Source organism: Ovis aries, chromosome 7, assembly GCF_016772045.2.
Source record: "Ovis aries strain OAR_USU_Benz2616 breed Rambouillet chromosome 7, ARS-UI_Ramb_v3.0, whole genome shotgun sequence".
Classification (NCBI taxonomy): domain Eukaryota; kingdom Metazoa; phylum Chordata; class Mammalia; order Artiodactyla; family Bovidae; genus Ovis; species Ovis aries.
The window spans coordinates 35,895,172-35,907,449 of record NC_056060.1 but is presented as its reverse complement, the minus strand read 5'-3'; the positions used below and the strand labels follow the sequence as shown (position 1 = coordinate 35,907,449).

General features: G+C 40.8%; 1 protein-coding gene across 14 annotated transcripts in view; it reads right to left on the bottom strand.

Moving 5' to 3' along the window:
- The window catches only part of GANC (glucosidase alpha, neutral C), a 73,219-nt gene that overhangs the window by 21,689 nt on the left and 39,252 nt on the right, over positions 1–12,278 (bottom strand). For all 14 annotated transcript variants that reach the window (XM_060419122.1, XM_060419126.1, XM_060419123.1 and 11 more), the window contains 5 exons: positions 12,131–12,210; positions 9,778–9,921; positions 8,214–8,310; positions 3,389–3,490; positions 2,024–2,267 (listed from right to left, as the gene is read on the bottom strand). In XM_060419122.1, coding sequence (XP_060275105.1) covers positions 2,024–2,267; positions 3,389–3,490; positions 8,214–8,310; positions 9,778–9,921; positions 12,131–12,210 — 667 coding nt within the window. The remainder of the gene's footprint in view (positions 1–2,023; positions 2,268–3,388; positions 3,491–8,213; positions 8,311–9,777; positions 9,922–12,130; positions 12,211–12,278) is intronic.

Below are 12,278 nucleotides of genomic sequence, written 5' to 3'. Positions count from 1 at the left end.
TTGCCGACTAAGGTCCGTCTAGTCAAGGCTATGGTTTTTCCTGTGGTCATGTATGGATGTGAGAGTTGGACTGTGAAGAAGGCTGAATGCCGAAGAATTGATGCTTTTGACTCTTGGACTGCAAGGAGATTCAACCAGTCCATTCTGAAGGAGATCAACCCTGGTATTTCTTTGGAAGGAATGATGCTAAAGTTGAAACTACAATAGTTTGGCCACCTTATGAGAAGAGTTGACTGATTGGAAAAAACTCTGATGCTGGGAGGGTTGGGGGCAGGAGGAGAAGGGGATGACCGAGGATGAGATGGCTGGATGGCATCACGGACTCGATGGACGTGAGTCTGAGTGAACTCCGGGAGATGGTGATGAACAGGGAGGCCTGGCGTGCTGCGATTCATGGGGTCGCAAAGAGTCGGACACGACTGAGCAACTGAACTGAACTGAACTGATTCCTTTGTTATTAAATAGTAACAAAGCATGTAAACTTGGCTGATGTCTAAAATCACCAGGAAAACTTCCAACAAACATAGACCTCTGCAACTTAACCAATGGACTCATAATAGGTTTGGAGGTCTGGCCTGGGAATCTGTATTTTAAAAAAAGCTCCCCAGGTGATTCTGATCTGAGTCAGGCTGAGGAACTGCTGATCTAGAGGTCTTGATGTACTATGTGTGTCTCTGTGTGTACTGTTCTCTAACCCATTCACACCTTGCCTTCAAAATAGACTCGGAATATAATTTATACACCAGGAAAAGCCCTAAGGGTAATAGAGAGCTAAGACTGGCAGAATAAGTTGATCTTCGTGAGAGAAGGCTAATGGGTGTGGGGGATGAAAAACCTACTTTCCTTTATCCTTCTAGGTTTTTCTGACTGGTCTAAGAATTAAGTTGACAAGACAGAGTTTAACAGTAGAAAATCAAATTTAATGATGTATAAACAGTAGCTCCATAAAAATATACTGCCTAAAGACAAGATAGGCAATTGAGGCTGATGTAACACCTGAGAGAAGGAGAAGTGAGTGAGTTTTGGGACTTCAAAGGGGAGGAAGGAAACTTCCCCTGGCAGTCCAGTGGTTAAGACTCTGTGCTTCCCCTGCAGGGAGCATGGGTTCTGTCCCTGATCTGGGAACTAAGATCCCACATGCCTCATGGTACAGCCAAAAAAAAAAAAAAAAAAAAGATAAAAGACCAAAAGTGAGGCAAGATATTCACTTGGAGATGGAAAAACAAATGTTTGATATACAAACATTTGCTGGGCCATGCAAAGACAATGGGACACAGAGAGGACTTAGTTCCCAGCTTCCCCCTATTATGCTTAGTGCATATTCCTTGTAGGTATCTCTGGCGATAATGTACTTCCTGGACCAAGCTCTTTAAGTAAATTCTTGTAGGCATTTAAGGAGGAGGTTAAGAAGAAAGACTTCCTGAGCCTTTTGTATGTTTAAAAACAATCAGCTCCTAAGAATCCTCAAGCCAAAAAGACACATTTTGGGGTGGCATGTTTTGTTTGCCTACATAGGTTAAATACTAGATGAACTGAAGTACAAAGTCACTTTATCTTTTCTTTCTCTTCCTTCCTTCTGTTTCTATCCCCTACTAAATATTATGGGCTTCCCTGGTGGCTTGGATGGTAAAGAATCTGCCTGCAGTGCAGGAGACCCAGGTTCAATCCCTGGGTCGGGAAGATCCCCTGGCGAACGGAATGGCTACCCCACTCCAGTATTCTTGCCTGGAAAATTCCATGGACAGAGGCTACTATTCAAAGGTTACAAAGAGTTGGACATGACTGAGCAACTAACGCTAACCAAATATTAATGCTTGAATCACCAAATAGCAGGAGATCTAGTTTTTATCTTCTGTGACCTCCACTGCCTGACCTTGCTCACAGTTGGTGCTCAATAACCTGAATGACACTTGGTTGAACTCCTGGCTTTTCTTTTGCAATCACTGCGATTACTCCATTGCCAGTGGCTGAGGGGATCTTCTGGTAGAGACTGGTTACTGGGGTGGTGGTGAAGCCTGTTTACCTCATGACAGGTTGAGAAGCCACGTGTGCAGAGTAGAACAGAGAATACCAGTAGGGCAGGAGGGTGTAGCGCTCTCTGATGGCTTCTCGGATGAGCCGGGTGTGCTCCTCCCCAAAGAGCCAGGGTTCCCGTCGCTTGGTGTTCCTGGTGGCATGGCCACGGAAGAAGGGCTGGTAGGCTCCTGCCTGGTACCACCGCACTAGCAGCTCTGCCTCTGGATCCCCGATGAAGCCACCTACATCCGCTGATTAGTCAGTAAAGAAGAGCTGAGTAAGATATCCGGGCGTCTAACAGATGATGCCCACAGGTAAGAAAAGGCCTTGCAGACCAATAGAGCAAAGGTATGTGTGTGCACTCAAAATGGCAGCATCAAACTGTGGCCTCAAATTAGGAAGCACATACTGAAAACCTTAGGCTGTCTGGGGATCTGACAATATGCTCTTTGAATATGTTCTTTTCCTGTCCAAAGGCTTTATTGCAAGATCAGCATTTCTGTCTGTCCTGAACCCTGGTAACTCAGACACTGCATAATATCTGCCTGATTCAGTAAGCCTGTATTTAGTGATGGGGGGTGGTGGTGGTGGTGGTTGGCAATTGATTTTGTTTGAAGCAAGATAAAAACTATAGAAAGAACCAAAGAGAGAGACATAATCAGAATTAGAGGTGTAGGGAGAAAATTTCAGGCATAGCCCTTAAGCAGGATACAAATTCTTTGTGTTCAATGTGAACTAGCACTATTAAAAAACACATCTATCAAAATGTGATATTAAGTGCTTCCAGTCCCACAGAAAACAAGGAGCAGCTGGACCTGTAGCCAGGTTGAGCATCTCTATTCTGAGATCTCTCATCTGCAGGGAGTTACTAGGATTAGGGGAAGGCAACCCATCAGAGAATCTTATTTTAACTAAATTTTATCTTTTCCAAGTGTGTGTGTATATATATAAAATGGCGCAGGATTTCTATATAGCTGATTTCTGATTTGCTAAATCCTTTGTAGTTCTCTCCATTTTTCTCACTCTCAGATAAAAAAGGAGCATTTCAAGACGAGAACCTCAGTTATCAAGAGTGTCTAAGGAGGGAACAGAGCAGTAAGAGAATGAGGAAAAGAACACTGCGGCTCGCTTTCTGATGACTTTACTTCATGTCCTCAGTTCAGACGAGACGCTCGCAGTGCTGAAGCATCCCCTTCATTCTCCTCTCTAGTCTGTACTCCATTCTCCTCATTTTCTCTTTCCCACATTTATTCTGTTGAAAACAACTCACAAGAAGGGATTTCTGACCAGCTTTAATGAAAACACCCCCCACCCCCCGCACTTCCCACCGCTTTGATTTTTCTCTCACTTCAGCCCTGAGGGCTATCCTTACCTCCACAAAAAGAGATCCCAGTCACGCTGAGGGTAAGCAACATAGGGATAGAAATTTTCAGGTAACTCCACTCTGCTGTGTTATCACCTGTCCACACAGCACCTTTGGTCATCAGTAAGAAGGTATTAGAAGAAAAAAAAAAATCCATGTGTACTCAATTTCATATTTAGATTCCATATTTGTAATAGACAAACTAATATAAAGGAAAACATTTCTTTCTTGTAATTATTTAATTATGAAAGTTCTTCATATAGTCTGGATACAAGTTCTTTGATAAATATATATGTATATTGCAAATGTCTTCTCTCAGTCTGTGACTTGACTTTCATTTTCTTAACAATAGGCTTCCCTGGTGGCTCAGCTGGTAAAGAATCCACCTGCAATGCAGGAGACCTGGGTTTGATCCCTGGATTGGGAAGTTCCCCTGGAGAAGGGAAAGGCTACCCACTCTAGTATTTTGGCCTGGAGAATTCCATGGACTGTATAGTCCATGGGGTCACAAAGAATCGGATGTGACTGAGTGACTTTCACTTTCATTTTCTCAACAATATCTTTTTAAAATTTTGATGAAATCCAATTTATCATTTTTTTATGTTTTGTGCTTTTTGTGTTCTAAGAAATTTTGCCATCTCAAAGTCACGAAGGTTTTCTACATTTTTTCTCTAGAAGCCTTTTGTTTGTTTTAACTTTAATAGTATAAGTCTATATTCCATTTTGAGTTATTTTGTGTGTATGGTGTGAGGTAAGGGTTAAGATTCTTTCCCCCTCCCCCATATGGATACCCCATGTTTCAATACTATTTATTGAAAAAACTCCTTTCTCCATTAAATTGCCTTGGCAACTTTGCTGCTAAATATTTGATCATATATGTGTTGGACTCTTTCTGGATTCTCTATTCTGTTTCATTGATCTATATGCCTATGTGCCACCCTGCTTTCTGCAAAATCCTCTGTAAGAGGTTTTAAGACCACATGAGGAAAAAAAAAAAAAAAACACATGAGGGAGACAAAATAAAGTAGTAATATCAATGGTTAACATTTACAGAGCCCTCACTGAGCCAGGAGGTATGCTACTTTGCTTGTATCATTCCATTTAATCATCACAGCAACTCTATCAGGTAAACACTAACTTTATTTTACAGCAGATGGAAATATGGCAAAAGTGGATCTGGTAGGATTTCAGCTCAGGCAGTCTGACTCTAAAGCCAGTGCTCTTGAGCACTGAATAGTTGGTAAGAACTTGTAAAGATATATAACACTCAAGATATTCATAAAAGAAAATAACCTTATTTTATTAAGTCTATATTACTCCTGAAACATTTTGTCTCTCTTTTACTAAAATAGTTTTGGTGGCTATTTTTGTTTTAATATTTTGTAGAAATTTTAGGCTGTCCTATGGTCTGCAAAGGAAAATATTTTCAAGGGATTTTTCTTTTAAAACAGTACCTTCATAATTCCTTCTGGACTTCAAATGAGGTATGTATATATCTACATAATGACTTTAAAACCCATAACGTTCTTATAAAGTAACAAAGTTCATGTAAATATGCAGATGTTTTTAGGTCTCAAATGGCTGTTTAGTTGGAAGTTCTCTCTGGCTGTTGGTTTCAGCACAGGACTTGATACAACAGTGTTCTTTGTAATGCCTCACTTGGTATGCTTTGGGGGTAAGTCAATAGCTTCACACAGAGTATTAAAGACTAGGCAATGGGCCAATATATTTAAGAGATAGAAAATTACTTATATGCATATCTTCTGTTATTTTTTAAAGTATAGCTGATTTACAATTATACAAGACTGGAAAAGGTCAGTTTTCATTCCAATCCCAAAGAGGGGCAATGCCAATAAATGCTCAAACTACCGCACAGTTACACTCATCTCACACACTAGTAAAGTAATGCTCAAAATTCTCCAAGCCAGGCTTCAGCAATATGTGAACCGTGAACTCCCTGATGTTCAAGCCGGTTTTAGAAAAGGCAGAGGAACCAGAGATCAAATTGCCAACATCTGCTGGATCATCAAAAAAGCAAGAGAGTTCTAGAAAAACATCTATTTCTTCTTTATTAACTATGCCAAAGCCTTTGACTGTGTGGAACACAATAAACTGTGGAAAATTCTGAAAGAGATGGGAATACAGACCACCTGACCTGCCTCTTGAGAAACTTATATGCAGGTCAGGATGCAACAGTTAGAACTGGACATGGAACAACAGACTGGTTCTAAATAGGAAAAGGAGTACATCAAGGCTGTATATTGTCACCCTGCTTATTTAACTTCTATGCAGAGTACATCATGAGAAACGCTGGGCTGGAAGAAGCACAAGCTGGAATCAAGATTTCCGGGAGAAATATCAATAACCTCAGATATGCAGATGACACCACCCTTATGGCAGAAAGTGAAGAGGAACTAAAAAGCCTCTTGATGAAAGTGAAAGAGGAGAGTGAAAAAGTTGGCCTAAAGTTCAACATTCAGAAAACGAAGATGATGGCATCTGGTCCCATCACTTCATGGGAAATAGATGGGGAAAAAGTGGAAACAGCGTCAGACTATTTTGGGGGGCTCCAAAATCACTGCAGATGGTGATTGCAGCCATGAAATTAAAAGACACTTACTCCTTGGAAGGAAAGTTATGACCAACCTAGACAGCATATTCAAAAGCAGAGACATTACTTTGCCAACAAAGGTCCGTCTAGTCAAGGCTATGGTTTTTCCAGTAGTCATGTATGGATGTGAGAATTGGACTGTAAAGAAAGCTGAGCACCGAAGAATTGATGCTTTTGAACTGTGGTGTTGGAGAAGACTCTTGAGAGTCCCTTGGACTGCAAGGAGATCCAACCAGTCCATTCTAAAGATCAGTCCTGGGTGTTCATTGGAAGGAACGATGCTGAAGCTGAAACTCCAGTACTTTGGCCACCTCATGTGAAGAGTTGACTCATTGGAAAAGACTCTGATGCTGGGAGGGATTGGGGGCAGGAGGAGAAGGGGATGACAGAGGATGAGATGGCTGGATGGCATCACAGACTCGATGGATGTGAGTCTGAGTGAACTCTGGGAGTTGGTGATGGAGAGGGAGGCCTGGAATGCTGCAATTCATGGGGTCGCAAAGAGTTGGACACGACTAAGTGACTGAACAGAACTGATTTACAATTTTGTGCTAATTTCTGCTGCACAGCAGTGATCCAGTTATACATATATACATTTTTCATATTCTTTTCATTATGGTTTGTCTCATGATATTGACTATAGTTCCCCGTGCTACACAGCAGGATCATGTTGTTTATCCATTCTATATGTAATAGTTGCATCTACTAACTGGAAACCCCCAGCCCACCCCTCCACTACCTCCGGTTATATCTTTTTTAAACTTCTCCTTAGAAATGTTTTCGTTCAAAGACCTTACTTGTTTTAGTGATTAAAAAGGATACTTATAGAGAATTTGGAAAATAGAGATAAAAAAGAAGAAAATTAAAATAACTCATAATCACCATGGTATTATATTCATTTAGATTACTGCATGTGTGCTTGCTAAGTCGCCTCTTTCGTGTCAGACTCTTTGCAACCCCATGGACTTGAGCTGACCAGGCTTTTCTGTCCATGGGATTCTCCAGGCAAGAATACTGGAGTGGGTTGCCATGCCCTCCTCCAGGCGATCTTCCCAACTTAGGGATCGAACCCAAGTCTCCTAGGTCTCCTGAACTGAGAGGTGGGTTCTTTACCACTAGCGCCATCTGGGAAGCCCCATTTAGATTACTACCTACATATACCTATACATATATATATATTTTTTTAACAAAATCAGGATAATATATAAACATTTAGGTATCCTGATTTTCCTTCCCTCATCTACCATGCAATTAAGGCATATATTAAATATCCTTATGATAGTCTATCATACGAATACACCATTACTTAATAACTATTCCCTTACTGTTAGATATCTGGATTTTCTTTATTTCTTTTTATTTTAAGGACTAATGCTGTGATGAGCATCTCTGTATATCTTTGCCTGCTGATAATGTTTTGGCCCTTTCCAGAGTACCATTGGGGCTGGTTTTCAGGGGTGGAGTAGGAGGCCTAATAATGTCTCTGGTAAAATAAAGGCTGGATTCCTCAAACTGGGACTTAAGCTTCAGGTTATTTATGCAAGGCCAGGGGATGTCAAATAGCCTTCCTGCCATGGGGTGATTAGGTTGAACTAGATCTGCATTAGCCAGTACACTGGATCCAGCTATAGATGACACTGACCACAGCGAAAAAGCTAGGTCTATTTTAAACCACACTGCTTAGTGGAACAGGTGGTTGAAGGAATGTTAGAAGTATATTTTCTCTGGTCTTGATAAATCAAAGAGACAGGCCATCCCAGGAAATAGATTCTCTAAAGACATTCTCCCAACTAAGTGGCCAGTGCTTCCATGAAAGTGAAAGTGAAAGTTGCTCAGTCATGTCTGACTTTGTGACCCCATGGACTATACAGTCCATGGAATTCTCCAGACCAGAATACTGGAGTGGGTAGTCTCTCCCTTCTCCAGAGGATCTTCCCAACCCCAGGATCGAACCCAGGTCTCCCTGATTGCAGGCAGATTCTTTACCAGCTGAGCCACAAGGGAAGTTCTTCCATGGGAAACAAGTAACTAAACTTTATTAAAATTGGTTTACTCTGTCTCAGGAGAAAATAAATATTTCAGGGCGCATCACTCTCTACAATCTAAGGGGTGATCTACTGAAAAGGAAAGTATCAACAGAGTTGCACCATATACCATATATGGTCAAAAGAGACAGGCTGCTAGCTTGTGTTTTTAAGTATGATCATATGAGCCAGTCCTTACCATATTTCTGTGATCCAGCAAAGAATGAACGTGTAAGAACAAAGGGTCTCTCCTTTCCTTTAGATCGCTGGATCAGTCCTTCTGTAGTGGCCATTTGCTATGATGTCAAAGAAGAAAAATTTCAAATAGACGACTGAATTATGGCATTGTGCAGACATCCCCAATAAGCTATTTCATGTGCAAAGAGTAAATAATAGGTGGGAACATGAAATGGAAAATATTAAAAAATCTTCCAAATAATTTTCATAATATAATGAAACTGCTCTAAATTTCCCTATTAAAAGAGTGAAACAATTTCTTTGATTAAAATAGCAATGAAACAGGGGCTTACCTGGTGGCTCAGAGGTAACGACTCTACCTGCCAATGCAGGAGATACAAGTTCAACCTCTGGTCTGGGAAGATCCCACATGCTGCGGAGCAACTAAGCCTGCGCACCACGACTACTGAGCCTATACTCTAGAGCCTGGGAGCCACAGCCACTGAGCTCACATGCCCTAGAGCCCGTGTTCCACAACAAGAGAAGCAACTTCAGCGAGAAGCCTGCACACTGTAACTAGAGAGTAGCTCTTGCATGCCGCAACTAGAGAAAAGCCTGAGCAGCAACTAAGACTCAGCACAGTCAAAAAAGTAAATAAATAAAAACTTAAAAATAGCAATGAAATAATGGTAAATAATAAAAGAGAATTTATTTGGTGCTTATTATTGTAGGCACTTTTATAAGATTTTTTTCTTATAACTTAACAACCTCTGAGATAGTTTTTGTTAATGGAAAAAACTGAGCTTCAGAGAGGTTAAGTGCCTGGCTCTGGCCTACATAAGAAAATTCTCCAACCATAAAGTAGTTTACAGATATAGCAAGAGCCTGCATAGAGAAGTAAACTGATACTTTCTGGAAACCATGCCATATGTAGCCAGCAGCTCCCACTGGAAAACAGCAATTGGTGGGAGGGTCACAGGAACCCTGTTACATTCTGAAGATAACAAAGAACCAACCACAAATAAAAATTAGGGCAAGTGACTGCAAAGATTTTTTAATGTGACTGGCAAATGGAAGACAATTCTACCACCTTCCATTGAGAGGGCTAAGTACTTAAGGAAGGCCTTCTACATTTAGAAAGTATACATACTGAAATTGTGCCTCTGTGTTCTAAATCTTACTTCCCTGGTATGAACATAAGACTTGCTGTATTTAGACATTTGTGAAATTTTTAAAAATTTGTTTTGTCTTTGATGTATTTATGCACAGCCTACTTCAGTAAAAGGTTTGAGGGATTATCTAATGCTCCTTACTAATGGCTCCTGTCAAGGAAGATGTTTCCATGTTATCATTAATCCCACAATATCTATAAGTTAATCAGCTGATCAGGTTCATTATAGAAGGAAAAGACACAAAGGGAGAAATAATGTTTTATATTGGCTACAACCTGATAAGACCTATTACAGTTGACAGAAAAGACACACAAGGAGAAATGAACAGTATAGTATGGTTGTTATAAAGCAAATGACTTTCAGCCCCAAAAGTAGGGCCTGTGGATCCAGGCGGCTGCTTTTTAGATGTCTTACCTGATAAAAGCCATAGATGTTGTGAAGTTCCCGGTGCTCCCAGTTGCCGTGATGAATGGCATTCTTCTGCATGGTTTGCTCCGGGCCTTTAAAGACAGAGGGCTCATTCATGTCGTTCCATACGTAGAGGATGTCAGTAGATCCCTAGGAAGTCAATCTTGATCATGAGAAAACTCCTACAGTGATAAGGATAATATGACAGCCGACCCTAATCCTCTTTCCTACTCCATTTACCTTATTATTTATTCTGTTTATTATGTATGCTCTGTCATCTGCTAGAATAAAAGTTCCACAGGGCAAGGAATTTTGTCTGTTTTATTCACTGGTAAATCCCAAATACCTAGAACAACCTGAATGGCAGAGGGTTCTCAATAAGTTCTTGCTGACGAATGAAAGAGCGCTGTGCTGTAGTCCCATGTCACCCATATGTCCATTCTGAGACCGCCCGGAGAACCCCTACAGGACAGGTTGTGAACGTTCACAATCAGGTTCTCCATCATCCCTCACCTGCTCCAACTGTTACTAGGGGCAGTTAGAACGGTCCGTGAAGAGATTCTGCCTTCCCTCTAGTACTGTGAAGGGTTTGACAGCTAAGACACCATTTGTCAGCAGGATCTACAGTATGTATCCTACAGAGAATTGTTTGACTTAGAGTGGGAAGGGGCTGTTGAGTTATCCAGTTAACACGGTGCTGCTCCTGCTGCTGCTGCTGCTAAGTCACTTCAGTTGTGTCCGACTCTGTGCGACCCCATAGTCCCTGGAGAATGGAGTGGGTTGCCATTTCCTTCTCCAATGCATGAAAGTGAAAAATGAAAGTGAAGTTGCTCAGTCGTGCCCGACTCTTAGCAACCGCATGGACTGGAGCCTACCAGGCTGGAGTCCCTTTACAAAAACTCCTGGTCTCTCAGCATTTGATTCAATAGTTACAATGACCAGGAGTCTCTCAGGCAGCTCATTCCAAGTTTTCTGAAAGTCTTGTTCCGTGTAACATTCTCTCACAGGGACCAGGCTGTCTTCTGGGATACCAGAAAATACATCTGCTGCCTTCCCCACACGGTAGTCTTTCAAATGCCTGGAGGAGGCTTACATGTTTTTTTCTGACTCTTTACCTCAAATTCTTTCTAATCATGTATACTTCAATGAACAAGGCTGTATAGGTTCCAAGTATTTAGCTGCTTTGACTGTTGTTGTTTAACACTCTCTAAGGCAGCACCTGGCAAACTTTTTCTGGAAGGGCCAGATAGTAAATATTTTCAACTTTGCAGGCCATAAGGCCTCTTTTTTCTATAACCCAGTCCAGGTATAGTTATATGCCAGCAGCCATAGACAACAGGGGAACAAGTGTGTATGACTGGATTGGCCCGATTATTATTTAACCCTGCTCTAAGTTCTCTTCTTTTTTTAAAAAAAAACAAACATTTACTTATTTAGTTTGCTGCATCAGGTTGGTTGTGGCACACAGGATCTGCACTGCCTGACGTGAGATCTTTTGCTGTGGTGTAACAGTTTACAACATGTGGGTCTTAGTTTCACAACCAGGGACAGAACCCACATCTCCTATATTGCAAGGCAGATTCTTAACCTCAGGGAAGCTCCTATTTCTAATACAGGATGCTCAGAAACTAGAGTTTAGTGGTTAAGAGCCAGGCTTGGGAGACAGTCGACCTAAGTTAAAATCTTGGATTTACCCCTTATTAGATGGGTGAATTTAGCAGATTTTATACTTGTCCATGCCTTGATTTTCTTGTCTGTGGGATTAGAGTTAATTACAATTCCAACTTCAAAGAGTTATTGTGAAGATGAAATGGTATAATGCACACAAAGTGATTAGCATAGTGCTTGGAACATAGCATGTACTCAATTTATATTAGTTATCATTCTTATCACTACCGCCATCTAGTTGTCTAGATGTGGCCTCTCCAGTTTTCTCTGTGATTTTTATAAGATTTTAAGAATTATTATTATACCTTACTTTTAATGTCATGTTATACTCTGCAAGCTACTTTCACATATATCATTATCATTTTTAATAATACCATATGAAGTAAAAATTTCTACAATTTGAAAATATAATAAGTATCTATTATTAAGTAATTTGATATACCATACAGTCTATCATAATGAAAGTCAAAATCACAGCTTTTGTGCATTTGGTAATTCATATGGTGCCTCTCTTCATATGCCATTCATATGGCACCGCCAAAATCTGATATGTGGTTGGCATCCCTGCCTCTTCATATAAGTATTATTTATCAGGAACTACTCAGTGAAGCAGAGTACTTCTATTTAGCCACTTCTTTCCTTACTTCATCCTTCCAGGTAACTAGGAAAGAGCAAAGGAATAAAAACAAACCTGATAAACAGAGAAAGCGAAGAGACTAGAATACCACTCTCTGACTTTGGGGTTGGTGAAGTCCAGGTAAGAGGAGAGACCTGCAGAGGCAGAAGAGTAGACAGCCTGTTAGGAACAGTGGTCCTCATGGTAAGATGCAAGATGTGAA